The sequence below is a fragment of the Pleurodeles waltl genome, chromosome 10 (genome assembly GCF_031143425.1).
Source record: "Pleurodeles waltl isolate 20211129_DDA chromosome 10, aPleWal1.hap1.20221129, whole genome shotgun sequence".
In the NCBI taxonomy this organism is placed as follows: domain Eukaryota; kingdom Metazoa; phylum Chordata; class Amphibia; order Caudata; family Salamandridae; genus Pleurodeles; species Pleurodeles waltl.
The window spans coordinates 240,762,250-240,775,091 of NC_090449.1; the positions used below are offsets into that span (position 1 = coordinate 240,762,250).

The following is a 12,842-nucleotide window of genomic DNA, read 5'->3' on the forward strand; positions in this document are numbered from 1 at the left end:
GCAACATTGCCCATTAATTGCATCTCCAAATCCAGGGCCGGGGCAGCCCCGTATTCATCTTGAATTTGTTTTAACACCTCTGGAAGATTGGCAAATGTTGGTGTACTATGTGTGGTATTATAGAGCATGGCAAATACCGTGCCCCATGTATTGCAGTTATCAACTGTGGGAACGATCCCGAATGGCAAGCACATAGTGAGAATTCTATGTTTATCCTGAGGTCCCGTATGGGGAAAAACTGCTTCCAGTGCATTTATTTTTTGAGCTAACCACAACAGAATTTTCTCCTGCTTGGCGGGTACCTTACACATGATCAAATGTACAGTAGCCGGGTTAGTATCTGGTGTAACTGCATGTGGTAGCACTGGGGCAGCACGTGCTGGGTTAGTATTTAATGTTTGCACAACAAACTGTACTAACAGTTTGTATATTGTCATGAACTATATATATAGGCAGAGAACCTCAGCTACTGCTAAGGTTGCTGCATCAGGGTGTGGTGTATATGCGGCCAATTAAGGCCATCACAGAGGACCTAACCTAACATGTAATACTGTATGTGGCAGGTTGCCATCAAGCCAGTTCTTATGGTCTTGATAAGATAAAGGTATTTCTAGATATGTATAAGCTCTGGATTGTGCAGGTGCATTTGCAGGTGTGTAGTGATGAAATGTATTTGTGTTCCCATCTGCTGCTGGAAAGGTGACCCAAGAATAAAATATTTCTGTTCTGTAGGTTGGATGTGCCTCGACAAAAAATGTGAGTGGACCGCCTTGGGCCGTTAGGCCATTTGCCAATAAATGTACAGTGAGGGGAGGTTGCATATTTACTGCAATTGCTACCCGTTGTGGGTTCAGAGATAAGGACTCCAAGTGGGGATTGATCCTTTTAAGGTTCAAGCTTGAACAACCTACAGCTCAAGATAGATATTACCTATTTAGCTGAGGAGGAAATCCTCAATACCACGGACGTCTCTGTATATTGTATCGAGGTGTCTTTAGCTTTCAATGAGACAGAGATACTTAGGAGGATCCGCAAATTAGTGCCTGACCAAACTTTGTCAGCGCCATGTCGCATAGGTTTTCATTATGCTAATGAGGCTACTGGATTTGGGCTACAGGATCAGATGGACTGTGGGTACTAAGTATGATTCCACCCCACATGACACCTTTCGCCCTAATACGGGTTTTCCGGCTAACTAGCAGTGCCTTATCTCTCGCCAAGATGATTGTGGCAACCGGGCACATGACAAGAAAGACTCCTCAGGGGAATCGTGGTCAATCAGATCTCATCCCTTTCTCTCAGTTACCAAAGTCTCATATAGGCAAAGACAACGGAGGCAGAATATAGTTCAATAAGGATTTATTGAAGTAACTGCATCTTAGATAAAAAAGCATGTATTGCAATAGCTAGGATGATAAAACACAATAAAAACAAGCAGATGACTGAAAGAGTAAAACACAAAAATAGTCCTACCATACTGTCACTAGGAGTGATCTATATTTCTCCTACCTACACTATGTTTGAGCACAGCGTAATAAGCTTAATCTGCCCTTTGGGTTTTCCTCTGGGAGTATATAATCCCTCATACCTGGAGGAAGGAGCCTGCAGGCTAGAGAGACACCGTCCCCATGTTAATCAGGGGTTCGGCCGTCTAAGCAAGTAGCTGTAGCGAAGCAGTCTGAGATCAGCATACAGTAATGGTCATCTGGCTGGAATCTCCCTCTAACATGTGTGGGACAAACTGGTGTTTTTATAATAAACTACTGATATTTTAAGAAATAGACCCCATGTATGAGCGTGTGTTTTTCTGTGAATGTTGAAGACACAGCATACCACGTTTGTCTGCAACCCTCTCTGACTATAGCCTTGGAGAAAGCACAAAGTGAAATAAATGTTCTACTAAGAAAATGATGCTTTCCAAGGCGAAAGAACAATGAGATAGAGAAAATAAAACAGCACCCTCAAATGTGGCTATTGCTAGAAAAATAAAGCAATGCTTAATAAAATGTAACCGGGTTATATAGTGCACAGTGAGAGGCCTAGTTAGCTAAAACAACGTATCTAAACATGGCTAAAATAACTATACAACAGATCCATGGGTGGAAATGCTACCCTGTGTGACTGCCAGTGTTTAGTCTTATTGCAAGTATTCCTTATATCAGCATTTTACATACATTTTGGGTGTCAAGTAAGATGATGATTTTTTCAATATCATTTTTTAAGTTACTGTTATAAAGTGCTTAAGTGACATTGTAACATTCTAGCTGTGTGCCATTTGTGTGCTTGATTAAGTGGTGATATGTTCTTGTCTCCTTCATAAATAACAATAATACAATGAATGGACCAACAGCAATGCTTGTGATTCAAAAACCATCACTGGTAACACGGTCACAATAGTGAGTTTTCTCAATTTAAATTGTTTTATTCCAAGCAAATGCCAGCCATACGTTTAGGTGGCTGCATTTTTTTCGGTTTATTTTTGTGGCACATGCTTGCAGTAAAACAACCTTGCCAAGACCTGACCTTTTTATTTTGGCAATGCTTGTTGTAAATAGAGTTTCTTAAGATTCCAGCACCAGCAGAATACATATCTGTTCCTCTTACCAATACTTTTCCTGAGACTGACATTGTAGTCATTATCAATCTCCTGAGTCAGACTCAGGAACACCTTCTCCAAGTTAGGGTTACTCAAGTAAATATTTGGAACATTCTTTAAGATTCGGTCAATCTGTTCGTTCTCCTGAGGCTCCAACATTTCCTGCTGGATTCCACGGTAGATGTAGTAAACATATCTCTGAAAGGAAGAATCGTGTGGAAATAATTAAACTCAAAGTAATAAATGACAAATTATATTACTAAAACACAGGATCGAGGTAAGCACAAAGTCTGACTAGAAATGCCTTTCTTCAGCACACGCCGCTTTTGAATATAGACTGGCCTCAAAGCTATAACTGGCATTGGAGCATTGACTGGCATTAATTGCAAAGTGCTCACGTCTATTGGAAAGATGAAACAACTGCTTTACGTTGTCACTAGCAGGGGGATAGCAAACAGTGGGAGCTGCAAACACACTATTGTGCTGAGGCAGCAGTCTATTTTTTCCTGAAGGCTCCCATACAGGGCCGGCTTTAGGGCGGTGCAAGTGGTGTGGCCGCACTGAGTGCTGACCTGGATTGCGGGGCGCTGACCTCATGGGGGCGCTGTGTTTAACAATATAGCTTACAAAACTTGCAATTTAAAAGCACCTGCTGAAAAGTTCCTTGTGCGCCAAGCCTTCGGGAAACAATTAAAATGTCAAGATACCTCTTGTGATTAATGTTCCTGCTAGGGAGAGGTATGGGAGTTTTGTCCAGTGGCAGTTTTGACTTGCCATAAAGTAGCACAGAGGATTAATATGCCTGCTGCAAAAAACAGAACTATATTTTATGCGGATAGTTGAGTGGATTAGTAAAGCCAGCTTTTACAAGCACTTTAAAACAAATTAATGTATGTGAAAGGGGAGCTATGGAGATATGAGGGGTGCATTTGCTAGGTGGTAGTGAGCAAATCCGAGGAGGTGTCCATAGGGTGGAGGGAGCCAAAAAAGACTGTCGCTCATGGCGCCACCAGTGCTAATCATGTGCCTATGTGATCAGTAGATGTTCTTCACTGCCCTCCCCCCACTCCACACTAATGGAGAAATTCAATGTGATATTTGCATGGTAAATACTATTGTAAATTAATTTTAAATATTGATTTTAAATGTAGAACTAAAAATAAATGCTACAGCATTATTAATTTAATTGACATTTATTTTGTTTCAATATATTAAATTAAATTAACATTATTGTTCAGAACTTTAAATTAACACAAATTCCAACCTAAAGTACAACAAAGTATATTTGTATTAAGTATTAATAATTATTAAACGTTAGGTTTAGAATTAATCAAAAGTGGTTTAATTATACTTCAATAAAAATTGTTGCATTACTTTTTGAATATAAAAGTTTATTGAAATATGTTAAAATAAAATAGAAATGTAATTTAACATTATTTTCCATAGGGTTATTTTAAGTCCCTACCTCCATTTATATCTATATGGGAGAGTGTTGCAATATCTGAGAGTGGCCATTTGTGGAGCTGGACATGTCAATAGCAACAGGATTACTCTTTTATGGATGGATGCACACCCCTCCTTAAACATTTACTTAGTCCTCCCGAAACATCTTCCAAGTAATAGCAGGTATGCCCCTTTTTTTAGCCACTCCACCTCACCCCCTCTATATTTCCTACCAAGTAGTAAACTTACATTTGAGGACCTCCCCATAGAAGAGATGAGAGAGGCAGGGGTGGAAATTTATACTTGTAAGTTTGTGAATAGCATGTTTTAGTATCAATTAATTGAGTTATTCTACTGAGTGTATTGTTTCCAGTTGATTGTTTATTGTTAGGCACGATCCAAAGGTCTTCATGTTTAATTTGTTCTACTATCTGTAGGTTGTAGTGGGTTGGTAGGATTTAGTTGATATTTTATTTGGGATCTTGAATAAGAAGATGAGGATTAGATGATTGGTCCATGAAAGGAACACTTCTTTGTTGACCTTCTATGTGTGTGTTGGGGAGGGCAGAGAAGAACTTTTGTAAGTTGTGTGGATTTAGTGCTGATATAATACCCTTTGGTTGAGGCATATTTCGTTTATCAAACTAGATGTTAAAGTCACCAAGTGTAGATATATTGGACATTTTTTTTTATAAATCTATAACTGTTTTGATGAAAGCATCAGTAAAAGTTCTGTTGTTGGGCAGAGCTCTGTAAAGCAAGAGGAAATGGCCGGTAAAAGTGGGTCAGAGTTGACATTTAGCAAGAAGAGCTTCAGAATCATGTATATTTACCTCTTCCAATTTGATGATTGTTATGCTGTCACTAAATGCATTGTCTGACCAGGTTTCAGTGTTGAATAGTATGTTTGGTTCTGTATCTGTCAGCACATCAAAGATGTTGTGTTTATTTTTGCTAATTGAATGTGCAGTTTTATGCAATCAATTTAGATGTGATAGTTTTCCTTTGAGGAAGGAAGTGTATCCTTCTAGTTTATTGTTGGCCCTACCCCTTGGGCTCTTGTGGGTATGTGGTTAATATTTGTTAAGATTTGTTCTATATATGTATGGGAAGGTGAGGAGGTAGGAGATGCTGCTGAAGTGATTATGCTGGCACTTGGGCATTCCTCAACTTAGCAGTCCTGCTCAGGATTATTAGAGATGTCAAGGGTTTTTATGGGAGGAAGAGCATGTATCAGACGGTATCTGGGAAATTGTTGTTGGTGTAGGATCATGTTTTGGTGATATCTTAAAACAGAGTTGAGTTCAGTGGAGATGTAGTCAGGGTGTTGCAAAGTTTGTGTAACTGGTGCTGCTGGTGTTTTTTGTTTGTTGGAATTGGTAGGGGTATGAGCAAGGGTTTGTGGGGAGTGTGGGGTCCAGTTTTATTGCTCTAAATTCAGTGATTGGTGAGAGTTGTGGGCCAGTACGTTTGTGTAATGTGTAGTTGTGATGCGTAAATTAGGTGTCAGTAGAAGAAAGAGATTGTGAGGATGGGGTTTGTGAGAGGTGAGGGCGGAAAGGTCTATGATTTTTCTCGTAATAAGGTTGGTTGTTAAAATAGATGAGCACGATGGTTAGTGAGTGATAGTATGTGTGCAACGTGTAAGTAAGTAGGAAATTGTGTGTTTCCGAGTGGCGGAATATGAAGTGTTGAGGTAATATTGTGTAAGAAAACTGGGCTCTTTGCAGATGTCCCCCACTTTTTGCCCTCATTTTGGACTACTAGATCCTGGTTGCCAACTCAGACAGTGCACTGAAGCCTGCTAACCAGGCCCCAGTGGCAGTGATCTTTTCACAGAAATGTTTAGCATGAATTGGTAACCCAAATCGGCAAAGACTTTACCCACTTATAAATCTATAGTATATTGTACCACGGGTACCCTCGGCATACTTGGTAAAGGGCTCTCTAGGGCTGCAGCACAGTTTTGTGCCACTCTAGAAGACCCAAGCAAACTACTGACAGCAGGACTGCCACTGCAGACTGCAGGAGCAGTGCAAACTGCTCAAACTCGACAATGCCCTCACCATGTGTGGCACAGACACATGCACTGCTTTTAGTATATGACAGTTACCCCTAGAGAAGGCCTCCTGTGCCCAGGAGGCAGGATGCAGTGTATTAAGAGTATAGATATGTAAGTGCAAGCTTATTTGTCTCTACAGTGGCTTTACCATTAAAGTACACAATAAGTGAAAGGTGGTCTATAGGATAACAAGGGAATTGCACACAAGCAGACTCAAATGGCTAGCTCCATTATGGTACCACATAGATATGTCAAGTTTGGTATCAAACAATGTGCCTTCTCTCCCCTGACATGAATCTGGTGTTGAGGGAAGGCTGGCATGCACACAGGTGGCATCTTAGAGGTCACCTACTGGTTACCTTAGTTCATTGTGCTCTGGCTGACCAGTCCGCGATTTCCAGTGCCTGCTGTCACCAAAGACAGGATTCTGACCTCCTATCAGGCAGTGTGAATACTGCCAAGGGTCAGTACAATGGCTTGGATGGTAAGAAGGTCACACCTCCCTCCCTCCCAGGAAGGATAGTGAATTGGCACATCAAGACAGTGAGATACAAAGGGCACACCGCCTCTGATATGCAAGCAGGGGTATGTGTTTGTCCTCCACTGTCCCCCAGTGGACGACAAACACATACCCCTGTACCCAGGCACATTTGCACCCAGGCAAGTGGGAAAATTCGTTAGTCAGGATGTGTACACCCCCAGAAGGCTAGCCACACCTCTAGAAAAGAGGCAAAACAGAGGGCTCTGAGTAGAAAAGGTACCACAACCCAGGAGAGGCGGTCACTTAAGGGACAGAATAGCTGCTGGGGCCAGTAGCCCATTGGCTACTTGCACCCACACTGCTAAGGCCGCTAAATCTAGGATTTAAGAGACTTCCCTGGCAACAGAACCTCAGATCTGTCTTAACTTGCAACAAAAGGACAAGAGAAGACCAGCATCAACGACAACAGGAACCTGCACTAACAAAGACGTGTTAGCTTGAACCTGTGGCTAAGGCTTGGAATTGCTCAACTGTGGCTCATCCTGGACCTAAGACTGCTTTCCCCAGTAGAGGGAATCTTTTGTGAACCCTTTGGACTAGTGGCTCTAGTCCCCTGCCAACCACAGAGAAAGCACTAACCATCGGGCCCTCCAAAGGATCGCCCAAAGACAGGTGATCCAGTGCATTGTGGGAAGTGTAGGCCAGCTCCCTGCCAAGTTACAGCAAGTTACTGTTTTCAACTGAACCACCAGCAGGGGAGATAGCTTCTCCTCCACATTACCACTGCCAAGGCTTGTTGGTGGCCAGTCTAGTGATCACCACCTTTACTTGACCCTGCAGTTCACTGGAAGACTGCAACACCTTCATCTGACATCACCTGTGGCTCTGTTGTCGAGTTTATGCATCCGTTTCCTCATTTGCACCATCTCAGTGGTAAAACCAGCAACCGCGGATCCTGTTCAGCACCAAGGATAGCCAAACACACCTTTGCACCCGACACACCAAGACTAGGTGGAGTTGTTCTGCCCACTGAATCCTGGTCCAGGGGCCCACCCAAGCATAACCCCCAGTGGGCTCTCATAAACTTGACCTGCAAGTGACTGTCACAAGTACCATTTTTCAGCACCCGCGGCTCCTGTGTTCAGCGCCAAGGACAGCCAGGATGCCTCTGCACCCGGGCCCCTTGAGCCAGGTAAAATTGGTCTGACTTTTGACAAAGCTTGGTCTTGGGACCTGCACAGGTTTAACCACGATTGGGTTCCTCTAAGCTTATCTAGCAAGTGACTGACTATCACTAGTGACTTTTACCATTGACCTCAATGGTGAGATTTGACAGCTTGTAAATGCACTGATTCTGTTTCTGCTTTGAAATCCATAAATCCGGTTATACACAATTGATTTACTTTGTTTTGGTGTCTAAATTCATATAAATATCTTCTCTATTTTTAAAAAATTGTGTCTGATTTCTTTTGAATTGTATCAACCACTTATCGTCATGTTGGTACTCTGAAATGCTTAACACATGTTCCTTTAGTAAAGCCTGACTGCTCTTTGCGACACTACCAGAACTGATCTAAGGATTTACTATTGTGAATCCGAGGGACCATCTTTAAGGTAGTGTGAGAGTACTACATAGTGAAGTCTAACCAGCATTGCTGCATAGTTCTCCACTTCCCTACATATTGTATATTATATTTGTTATAGAAGATGTTAGTGGAATGTGGAGGGAGAGCACAGTAAGAACATGGCTATAAATATATAGGTAGGTGATAATATTCTAATTTTTCCACATTATAAGTGGCATTTTAGCCACCTATTGCACAGACCTTTGTGGAAATATTAACTACGACCAAAACTGTTTCATTTTCTAATATCAGAACATTTTTACTATTTCTAGTGATTCAGGGTGATTCAGCGTCAAGCATTAAAAGTCAATGAAGTATTTCACATGTTTATATTGTGACAGCAAAAGGTAATGCAGAATTAATCTGAAAAATTAGGAAGGGGATTTCCTTTGGAGATAAACACATAAAGGGGATCATATTGAATATCCCATGGAAAGATAAACTATCAATGAACTGACAGTGAAATTCTACTCAAAAGCACAGTTACCCAATAAGCAATTAAAGCCAGCAAAGGTCAGGGAGCAGGTTTGCGAAAGCACAAAGAGCAACTAGACCATGAACACTATGTGCGACTGATCTTTGTCTCACTCATGTGCCTGCTACCTAGGACCATACATATGAAACAGTGTTCAAAATGGTTTCATTCTAAGTAAAGATATCATTAATCAAACAGTACTTAGGGAAATGTGTTGTTATGTGCAACAAGTCAATAGGCTAGGATATGGCCAAAGATCAGTAGAAATACATTATTTGTATTTTTTCATACTGTCATTGGCAGAACCAATATATACAATAATGTGAACTAAATCTATTTGGACACTGTTGCATATATATGAAAAATACCCTTGTCTTCTTGGGTCTATGGATAACTCCTGTTGTGTATGTTGTTATCTTGGACCAGCACAAAAATCCATGATTGACAGACATCATACAGACACCAAACGCATAGGACATGCTTCTTAGTACATAAGAATATTCAAGATTCTTTAGTCACGTGCTTACAACATACTTACCTGTTGCAGGATGATTAGGTCAGATGTTTTCAGGCTCGGGGTCTCAGTGCCTCAACTGGGGCACACCTGAGGCGCACTGGAGACAGCAAAAGTCTGGCATGCAGTGCTGACAGATTTAGCGGAACTGGTGGGCAAGGAGCTGTATACTCATCCTGGATTTTGCCTGCTAGAGTAGATGCCGAGGTCCAAAACATATAAATTAGAGTGCAGGATGACTGACCTAGCGCTGATGGTGTATAAATGCTGCGTAGCAATGTCCTGAAAGGGGGCAGAGCCCCCTCCGGTGACAATCTGGGGCACAGACCTGAAAAAATGGACAACAGCAGCGCAATCCGCCGTACACATCATCTGTAAGCAGACACAGCAGTTGATGGGGATAACAATTTGGGATGCGTATATTGTTAAACTGGAAAGGCACTCCGAAGATAGGCCTCCCTGAGCACAGGGGCTACGCTCACACTAGAGGGCCCCTGACTGGATTCCCCCCTCTAGGACTTGGGCAGTGGCAGACAGAGGCTGGTTGTCGCAAGGAGTGATGGGCCACTCCTGGCTGCTGCCCAGGAAAGAACCATCTGAGGTACCACCGTCACAGTACCATCCAGGTCCTCATGGTGAGGAGCTGAGATGGAGGGGTGGCTTAGGAGGAGGGTCCCAGCCACCTGCTGACCCGACTGAGAAATTGTCTACGCCAAATAATATTTTAAGTTCATGAGTCATTATTGTTATGGTATTTAGTTTTAATTTTTGAAGTTTTGCTGCTTTTCCTTGCTGATTAGCTCATGCAATGTATAAAATAATGAAATTTGGTTAGAAAGTACATGGTTACTGGAGCTGTTTTAAGTACGTGCGACTTTCTTCCGGAAACAGAGGAATAAGTAATAAGTAAATGACAGTATATCAGATTAGTAAAAATATTCTTTGTGAATTGAGCCAAATGCTCTTGTGATAATGAAATTCCTGGTAGGGCATCTTGGGTCCTAACTATTTGTGACACTATGCAGAAGCCTCCTTTGCATTCTTTAAAGTGCTTTATGATGTTTGTTCGCTAAGCATATACATTTTTCAATGGATAAATGGTGGATATTAATGTAGAATTGATATCAACTTTTATTTTCTGGATTTCTGTATTCACTTTATACCCTGGTTTGACTGAAGTTATATATCTTTGAACTCTGTCTGTTGGAGGTTTGAAGTAACCAGAATGCATTGCTTGCTGGGGATCTCAACTTATTCTTGAGGGTAATGGAAAAGACAGCAGTCACTTCCACATCTACTGGCTGATATGAGAGAATGACAATATATGATTTACCTGCAGGGCACTGCACTCTACAGGCTCCCATGTTCTGCTTGTGCTCTTATTTTATGAAATCAGTGACAATACATCAAATACAATATCAATAACCAAATAATAGAAAGTGTCTTAGTATGACAATTGATATGACACATGCTTCTATGCCTTCTGTGTTACACACAGTCTGTTTATTGTACGGTACTGAGCGCATACATACCAAAGTCATACTTCTATAGGCGAAGCACAATGGAGCTCAACCCACAAAAGGTATTCACTCACATCTATTTTGTTAGTAAGAAAAAGAACATTAACTGCTGAGGCTGACTTACAGAGGACAGGACTAAGCATTGTGTCTGTGTTTTTGATATGTTGTGTAATCGATAAACAGAAAAAAGTAATCAATGTCAAAACAAATTCAATTTGTTAAGCAAAATTTCACAGGAAACTTTGAATGGTGAAATCTCGCCTGAAACACAGACTCTTCTTACCGCAGTACTTGCTTAGCATGACTCGGTGAAGGGACATCTGCACGTACTGCCCCCTATTTTTAGATTAATATATAGTTAAAAACATGTACAAAAGCTGAATCTACCCATACCTCCGTATCTCTTTCTGAAGGGGTTTTTTCTTTCCGATTTCTCTCCTCCTCGTGCCGAAGCATAATGTGTATCTGTTCTTCAGGCGACATCGGTCTACTTTCTGGGTAGACTGACTCTTCTTTCACTGTGCTCTGCCCCGCATCTTCTCGTGATGTCTCCATCTTGCAGAGCTGAGAAGAGGAGGCTCTGGAATAAAATGGCAAAGGGTAGGTAGGCAGCTGGATAGTAAAAGCTGCCAAGACACTTCAAGGAAACAAATCGCTTTGAGCATAAACACTTCTCAACCCTATCAATTCCATTTCATTGATATCAACATGCTTTTGGAAATTAGGGGCAATTCACAAAAGTGAGGACAAATGTACACAATGCACATACAAACTATAAGCATTTGTACAAATGCAGAAATCCCCAGCAGTCAATGGAGTCCTCCGCCTTTATCAGGAGTGGATAGATGCGTTACTCATCCCTCACTCTAATGAATATACAGGACTGGACTGTATTGAACAGAGGTAGTAGACCAGGTAACATCACATTACCCAGGAGTTCATGAAAGATCAAGAAGAGAAAGTCCAGGAAGACACACAAATGGAGAGTTTGGAGGTCTGGTCAGTGGCAGCCGAGGCAGAGAGGGATTAGGCGATCCTTCCAGGTCAGACTAACACAAAAACCAATCAGTGTAAGGCACTGAGGGAAAGCAGGTGAATGCCAGAAGAGGTAGTAATAATGGCCAGTTGCCATGCAATGGTTTAGTTTTATGATACCTCAATTGTATTTTAACCACATAATCCGTTTCTTTCACCTTAGTTGTTTTGTCCCATTCCCTTCCTGTTTCCTCCTCTTGTACAGTTGCGTAAATTGATATGAGCACACACACCTGTGCCTACCACGTTCTATCATTCTGCTCCGCTGCTGTACAAATTAACCAGCGTTCGCAAGTTTTGGAATCCTCCTGGCTTGACATCTTCCACACCTGAAAACCACCTATACCATTCTCCAAGTTGTACGAGATGCAGGATGGATTCTTTCAACTTATGTATCCTTTTGGTGAAGTGTGCCAGTTTATGTCCTTTGACCTTACAAGATATACCTCTCTGAGACACCTAAATTCCATCAGCGAGAAGATACCTACAATATATATTTTGATCAAACCCTCTCACCTATGTTCACCCACTAAAAAAAAGGGCTACCGATTTTAATCTAAGCTGATGGCGACTTGTAGCTCTGAGTGTGGTGCCTTTCTGGAGTAGCCTTGGAATCCAGGAGCCTGTTTCAACATGATCAGATCTCCACAAGGAACTGAGGACACAACTGGCAGATGCGTAATCACTTGTGTTTATGAAACATGCAACAAAGACTAGAGCCTGGGGGAGGCATAGACTTTTGTCCCTTGGTAAATTTGCCATAGTGGGTCTTGGATAGCCTTCGGTGATGATTTCCTGACAACTCTCCTCTTGCTGTGTAGGGAACATTTGGCTTGGTACAAGTTTGCATTGCTTTAATACACATATTATGTAAATTGACTTCTTGATCACATGATATTAATATCATTTGATATTAATATGCACTGTTGAAAAACATCTCCTTTACTCAAACCACAATTTGTCACCATTTCTATTTTCAGTTCTTTCTGCAGTACCTCACACACAAAATGAAACAGAACTGCACTCTATTTGGTGTGACATTTTACTGAGGAAAAAAATTCCTAATGTCTTGGATATGTTCCTTGCAATTT

The 12,842-nt window shown here is 41.5% G+C and overlaps 1 protein-coding gene across 1 annotated transcript in view; it reads right to left on the minus strand.

Moving 5' to 3' along the window:
- Positions 1-12,842, minus strand: part of DNAH3 (dynein axonemal heavy chain 3) — a 536,699-nt gene that overhangs the window by 439,816 nt on the left and 84,041 nt on the right. The window contains exons 5-6 of the mRNA XM_069210285.1: positions 11,110-11,296; positions 2,605-2,794 (exon numbers count right to left, since the gene is read on the minus strand). Of these exons, the coding sequence (XP_069066386.1) occupies positions 2,605-2,794; positions 11,110-11,296 (377 nt within the window). The remainder of the gene's footprint in view (positions 1-2,604; positions 2,795-11,109; positions 11,297-12,842) is intronic.